This window comes from Prionailurus viverrinus, chromosome E3 (assembly GCF_022837055.1).
Source record: "Prionailurus viverrinus isolate Anna chromosome E3, UM_Priviv_1.0, whole genome shotgun sequence".
In the NCBI taxonomy this organism is placed as follows: Eukaryota; Metazoa; Chordata; class Mammalia; order Carnivora; family Felidae; genus Prionailurus; species Prionailurus viverrinus.
This window is the reverse complement of record NC_062576.1, coordinates 17,649,897-17,656,416: the sequence shown is the minus strand read 5'-3', so window position 1 is coordinate 17,656,416 and position 6,520 is coordinate 17,649,897. Positions and strand designations below refer to the sequence as shown.

The window sequence follows — 6,520 nt, the reverse complement described above, 5'->3', positions numbered from 1 at the left end:
GTGGGCACCCTGCTTGGACTGCGCCACCCCCAGGCTCTCTCATGCTTTACTGTATTGAGCAGCTCCACCCTCCTGACCGGGGGGTGGGGGAGGGGGTGGGGTGCCAGCCCAATGATGGGAAAGATGGGACTCCTCCAGCCTGGCTCTTCCCTCTCTTTCATCGTCATGGAAACTTGTATCCCATTTGCCCAGGGAACTGCCACTCCTGGTTGCCATGGAAATAGCAGCCAATGGACACCTCCCAAAGCCAGTGCTAAGGCTGGAAATGGCCCCTCTTAGTTGCCATGGGAACTTAGTAACAGACTCTTGGCCCTCCCCTGCCCCCCTCCAGGATGGGGGCGGGGTTTGAGGAGGCAGGGGGAGGAGTTGGGGCCAGGTCCCGCCCCTCAGCCCCGGCCTCCCGGGGCAGCCGGGTTGTACCATGTAGGGGAGAGGGGATCTATCCACATACCTCAGGTAACAGGGAGGTGCGAGGGTGGGGGGAGGGACTGGGCGGACCAAAGGCCGGAGGGGAGGGGGTTCTGGGTATGGCGAAAGGCTTGATAATGGGACCGCTTGGGGAGGGGGAGGAGGCAGCCCGGCGGGGGCAAATGGGGGTCCCAGCCGGGCTGGGCCCCTGGGCCCCGGGTCTGTACAATACGGTTTGCTATAAAACTCAAAATCTTCCAGCCAGTGCTGCCGCGTTCGTGTGTGTCTCTTCGGCGTTGGGGTGGGGGGGTAGAGCTGGCCTGACTGGAATGCTCATGCTTTGGGCCTCCCGAAGGGGGCTGTTTGGATGGATCTGGAAGTTCTTCGCGTCCCCTAGGCTTCCCGGAACTGAGGATGCCGGACGTCCTGTAATCCCTAAAGGTGGATAGGTTTACCTTTCGCCAGCTCATCATTTAGGGGGGAGGGGATTGGAGGTCTGGACATCTAGGGGGTGTCCAGGTGTGCCTCAATGGTCCAGGGCTCGGGGACCCCCAAGTCACATGCTGGGGCTAGGCGTTTGCCTCCTCGGGGTTCCGGCACCTGGGCGATAGTGAAGTGGCCTTGGGTCGCGGGGTCCCTCGGGATCTCGGCCCACAGTCCCCCGGCTCCACCCCATCATGTGGCCGCTCCGACTCCGCCTCCGTCCTAGTTCCGGTTTCGGCCTCTGCTGTCCCGCTTCGGCCCCTAGGTCTCCCTGCAGACGCCTGCTCTTTCGGCTTCGCCTGGGCGCCTCTTCGTGGGAGCCCGCCGCCCGCATCCCCGCTAGCCCCGCCGTGGGATGGGGCCTTCTGCCGGCCGGGACCTGCCCTCCTGGGGCCCCCAGGGCGACTCGGGGCCCCCGTGACCGCCCAGCCCGCCCAGTGCTGCAGCCCCCAGGATGAAGGGCGGCGAGGGGGACGCGGGCGAACAGGCCCCGCTGAACCCGGAGGCCGAGAGCCCCGCGGGCTCGGCCACGTACCGAGAGTTCGTGCACCGGGGCTACTTGGACCTCATGGGGGCCAGTCAGCACTCGCTGCGGGCGCTCAGCTGGCGCCGCCTCTACCTCAGCCGGGCCAAGCTCAAAGCCTCCAGCCGCACGTCTGCCCTGCTCTCGGGCTTCGCCATGGTGAGGGGAGGGAAGGGGCGCACAGGGTGGGGGTGAGGCACATGGGGGCATGGGGTCGTGGACGAAGTAAACGGGTACCCACGGGAGACGGGACAGAGGAAGGGGTTTTTAAGAGGTAAAGGAGTACAAACAAGGTCCCAAGGGACTACTCCAGTCCCTTTTTCTGAGTGTGTGTGTGTGTGTGTGTGTGTGTCTGTAAGTGTGTAAGAAGACCCCTAGCATAAACCGGGCCAGAAGGAGGATAAACAAGCCTGAAAGGTGTCCTGAGGGGAGACAAATCACCAACGGCGATATATATGCAAGGGTGGGGCAAAGAGGTCCCAAAGGAGCACGTCCCAGGCAGAAGTCCTTACTAGGTTACCATGAGAGATTCAAAGGCAAATCAGAGTTTGGTGGGAGCTATAAAAACAGGGCTGGGACAAAGACAAAAAAATGAATAAACGTAGTCACCCAGCTGAAGGTGGCCCCATCCCAAAGAGGGTGGCCAGTTCCTAGCAATCACAAAGAGTGCTTGGTGTAACGCAGGACAGCTCTGAGCAGAGAGGATGCCTGTGAGGAAGCTGCTGGGGAAAGAAGCTGATTAGGAAGCTGATATGTGATTTCGGAACTGATAAACTGCAGGTGTGGGAGGATGATATCAGCCAACAGGCCCAGTGGAGGAAATGGGACTGAGGGAATCTCAGGGTCAGGAGGAGTCAGCAGACACAAACCCTGGCTCCTCCCAGCCTGTGGCCAGCTGTGTGACCCTGGACAGGCATCCTCCCCCTCGCAGTCCAGTGGGAAACTGAGATCATGGAGGGTGCCCTCTCTGTAGCTTGCAAGTACCCGCCCCAGGATGAGCTGATTCTTGTCATCAAACTCTAGATCCCAGCATGTCAGAACAAGACACGCATCAGAGATGGTTCAGCCTGTCTGTTAATTGGAGAGGCATGGAAGCCAAGGCCCAGAATGGGGCAGTGCCTCTGCCAAGAGCACTCAGCAGATGAAGGATACAGAATGAACTAGGGCCCAGGATCACTGGACTCAGTCCAGAGTTTCTCCACCAACACGACAGGAAAAAGCAAGCAAGCTGGTGGGGAGTCTTCATAGGAACATACGGACATGGGGATAGAGGAGTCACAACACTAGGTGATTTGGGTTAGTCTCTGCCTCTTTCTCTTTACCATAGCCTATGTATTTGAATGATGAGAGGAAAAGTCTACCCTTAAGGGTCATCCAAGTTCTATCATTTTCTATATAGGGACCCAGTATCCATAGGCCAGTCCAGTTTTCCTTGATGTGGGGTCAGCTAGAGACAGTGAAGTGGCTCTTTTTCTCCTGTACAGACTGTAGAGGGAAGGAAGCAACTTCCTGGACCTAGCTGAGAGAGGTCCCCCACCCCCATCCATCCCATGGTCCAGCCTGTTCCCAAGGGGACAATCTGGCCTGCTGCTGGACTTGCATGTTGCTGAGGTGACAGCTTAAGCACCAGGACCTTCTCTGCAGGATCAAAAGACCAGATGAGTAGGTTCTGGGGGCAGACTGGCCCCACTCTGGCCAGGGGAGAGCAAGACTGGGTCAGGCTCTGGGAGAAACCAGGACTAGGCCTGGCCCAGATCACTGTCAGTGGAAAACACCTGCTAACACTCACCATGGCCCAATTTCCCAAAATACTTAGCCTTGTCTTCCTACCACCACCTTCCAGGTTCTGTACCTTCTTTCTCTCAGCCCCAGAGCAATATAATGGATCCTGTAAGAACTAGACATGGGGAAAGATCCAGATTCTGGTATCTGGGTAGCCTGGGTTAGAATAACCTACAAATTGTATTACACTGTCATGCAGTACCAGGCAATGTGCTTAGAGCTTTTACGTGTATCACGTTTATTATTCTATGAAGTAGGTACCACTACTATGGCCATTTTACAGATGCGAAAACAGGATCAGAGATTTAAGACACCTGCCCAGGATCCCACAGCAAGTAAGTGGCAGAATTTGAACTTAGGTAGTCTGGCTCTAGAATCCAAATTTACACAAGCCTAGAACAGGATCACCAGCGCAAATGTTTGCAAAGGACAGGCAGTTTAATATGGACTCCAAGTTGGCTGGGTGGGGACTGTGGCTATGAGGAGACCCCATGACCTGTCCAAAGGGAGCAGGGGAGCAGTCATGACTCAATTCTAGCTGGTAGTTCCCATGCAGGAATGCGGGCCTAGTGTAACCAGATCTTCCAAATTTTCAAGAGGATCCAGAAATAGAGATATTTATATGAAATCTCTAGAGTTAAAAAAAAAATTTTTTTTTAATGTTTATTTATTTTTGAGAGGCAGCATGATCAGGGGAGGGGCAGAGAGAGAGGGAGACACAGAATCTGAAGCAGGCTCCAGGCTCTGAGCTGTCAGCACAGAGCACAATGCGGGGCTCAAACTCAAGCCGTTAGGTCATGACCTGAGCCAAAGCTGGACGCCTAACTGACTGAGCCATCCAGGTGCCCTGAAATCTCTAGAGTTTTAAAAGTTCAACCTAATTCCTTAAGCACAGTGTATGAGCCAGGCAAAACATGTGCAAAGCTGGCTTGGATTCATGGTATACCAATTTGCAGGCATTAGCCTTGGACTTCGGTGTTTTTTTGTTTTGTTTTTAATTTTTTTAATGTTTATTTTTTGAGAGGAAGAGAGAGAGTGCAAGTGGGGGAGATGCAGAGAGAGAGGGAGACACAGAATCTGAAGCAGGCTCCAGGCTCTGAGCTGTCAGCACAGAACCCGACGCGAAGCTCAAATCCATGAGCCATGAGATCATGACCCAGTTAACCAACTGAGCCACCCAGGCACCCCAGACTTCAGTGTTAATAACACTATTGACAGTGTTAAGAACGCTAGTGTTAATAACAGTTAATAATTAATAATAACACAATTAACTAGCACTTACTCTGTGCCTTATACCATTCTTATTACTTGGTGTACATTATCTCGTTTAATTTTCACAACAACCCTGTAAGGCAGGTAGATATTATTATCAATCCCCACTTTCCAGATGAGGAAATTAAGGCATAGAGCTATATGTCACTTGTCAGCTTGTAGAGCTGAGAGTGAACCCAGGTGGCCCAGCTCCAGAATCTGTTTTTTAACCCCTAGGTGATAACAAGGTAAGATTTCCAGAAATGTGTCATCCAGCTCTCTCAATAGCCAGGTGCAGAAACCAAAGCCAGTAAAAGGACAGAGCCTTACCGAGGCTACCAATTCATTCACTCAACAGAGACTAAGCACCTTCTTCCTGCCAGGCACCGTTCTAGGTCCTAGGGATACCTTGGTAATGTATACCAACAGGTAAAACAACCCTCTACTGCCAAAGAGGTTATAGGCACTCAATCCATCTCTGTCCCCACAGGTGGCCATGGTGGAGGTACAGCTGGAGAGCAACCACGAATACCCGCCAGGCCTGCTGGTGGCCTTTAGTGCCTGCACCACCGTGCTAGTGGCTGTGCACCTCTTTGCACTCATGGTCTCCACCTGTCTGCTGCCCCACATAGAAGCCGTTAGCAACATCCACAACCTCAACTCTGTCCACCAGTCTCCACACCAGCGACTCCACCGCTATGTGGAGCTGGCCTGGGGCTTCTCCACTGCCTTGGGCACCTTCCTTTTCCTCGCTGAAGTTGTTCTGGTTGGCTGGGTCAAGTTTGTGCCCATTGGGGCACCCTCGGGCACACCAGCCCCTTTGGTACCTGCCTCCCAGGTGCCTGGGACTCTGTCACCAGTGACCACCTCCCTTAGTCCAGCTTCCAAGCCATCCTTTACTTCTGTAGCCCCATCACAGGCTGAGCCATCTGAGGCCTGCCCACCCCGGCAAGCATGTGTTGGTGAAGGAGCCCATGGACCAGGCTGGCAAGCAGCTATGGCCTCCACAGCAATCATGGTACCTGTGGGGCTTGTATTCGTGGCCTTTGCCCTGCATTTCTATCGCTCCTTGGTGGCACATAAGACAGACCGCCACAAGCAAGAGTTAGAGGAGCTGAGTCGCCTGCAGGGGGAGCTGCAGGCTGTTTGAGGCTGATGTTAACCACTACTGTAAACACTGCCTCCCTCCGGTCTGCAGGAGGACCCAGGTCCACAGACTCCATTCCTTGCCCCTGCCTGGAGCCACTCCTGTGGCCACTCCCAGGTAGAGACCAGCCTCCTGCTTTCTGAGTCCTTTGGGGTGGGCCCCGGGGGCAGCTTTTACATTCCCAGGGATTCTCCTCGCTGTCAGTCTATCTCAGTCTGTCTATATCTGGGCTGGGAGGAACAGAGGAGGAAGTAGAAGGTCTTCAGTCCAAGTCTCATGTAGCTAGAGGGGAGGCAGGGAGACCCTGGTCAGACCTTTGGTGCTGACCCTTAACACCTTAACCCTGTACAGGATGTGGAAGTCAGAGGTTACACACCCACCCAGCTGCCTCAGAAGGTAGCTAACCCTTGCTTTATTTTTGTAGAATCTACTTTATGGTTGGCATTTTGGGAAAGCTTTTCCCCGTCTCCAGATTTTGATGGGTTCCACATTTTTTGCTTTAGTTGCTGAAGAGAAGGATTTGGGTGTTTCTAACCCAGACATAGGTCCACTCTTTCCTAGGAGGAGCCTCGCTATTTATGGAGGTTCAAGTGCCTGCCCCACTGCCCTAGACCCACACTTAAGCTTCTGCGTCTGGTTCTCACTCTCCTGGGCCAGGGCTGGAGATCTTTGGAGACTGAGGGCCTGTGTGCCCAACCTGACTCTCTAGTAAGGGTTTGGGGTGGGGAGGTTTTAAGGGAGAGGATCCAGTCACTAGCCCTTGGAATACAGAGCTATTCTCACACTGAATTTTTGATGCACCTTGTTTTGTATAATAAAATGTGTTTCACAGATGTCCCTGTAGCTGTGAATGGGGTGAAGAGGGGGCCTCCTTGGGATCAGGTGACTCACTCCTAAGAGCCAGGTGGAAGCAGGTGTACCTGGAG

General features: G+C 54.0%; 1 protein-coding gene across 1 annotated transcript; it reads left to right on the top strand.

Moving 5' to 3' along the window:
* Positions 1-1,098: 1,098 nt before the first annotated feature.
* On the top strand, positions 1,099-6,427 carry ORAI3 (ORAI calcium release-activated calcium modulator 3). The gene is made up of 2 exons (XM_047837990.1): positions 1,099-1,573; positions 4,938-6,427. Exons 1-2 carry the CDS (start codon positions 1,346-1,348, stop codon positions 5,595-5,597), a joined length of 888 nt encoding a protein of 295 aa, XP_047693946.1. The 5' UTR covers positions 1,099-1,345; the 3' UTR covers positions 5,598-6,427.
* The last annotated feature ends 93 nt before the right edge of the window (positions 6,428-6,520 follow it).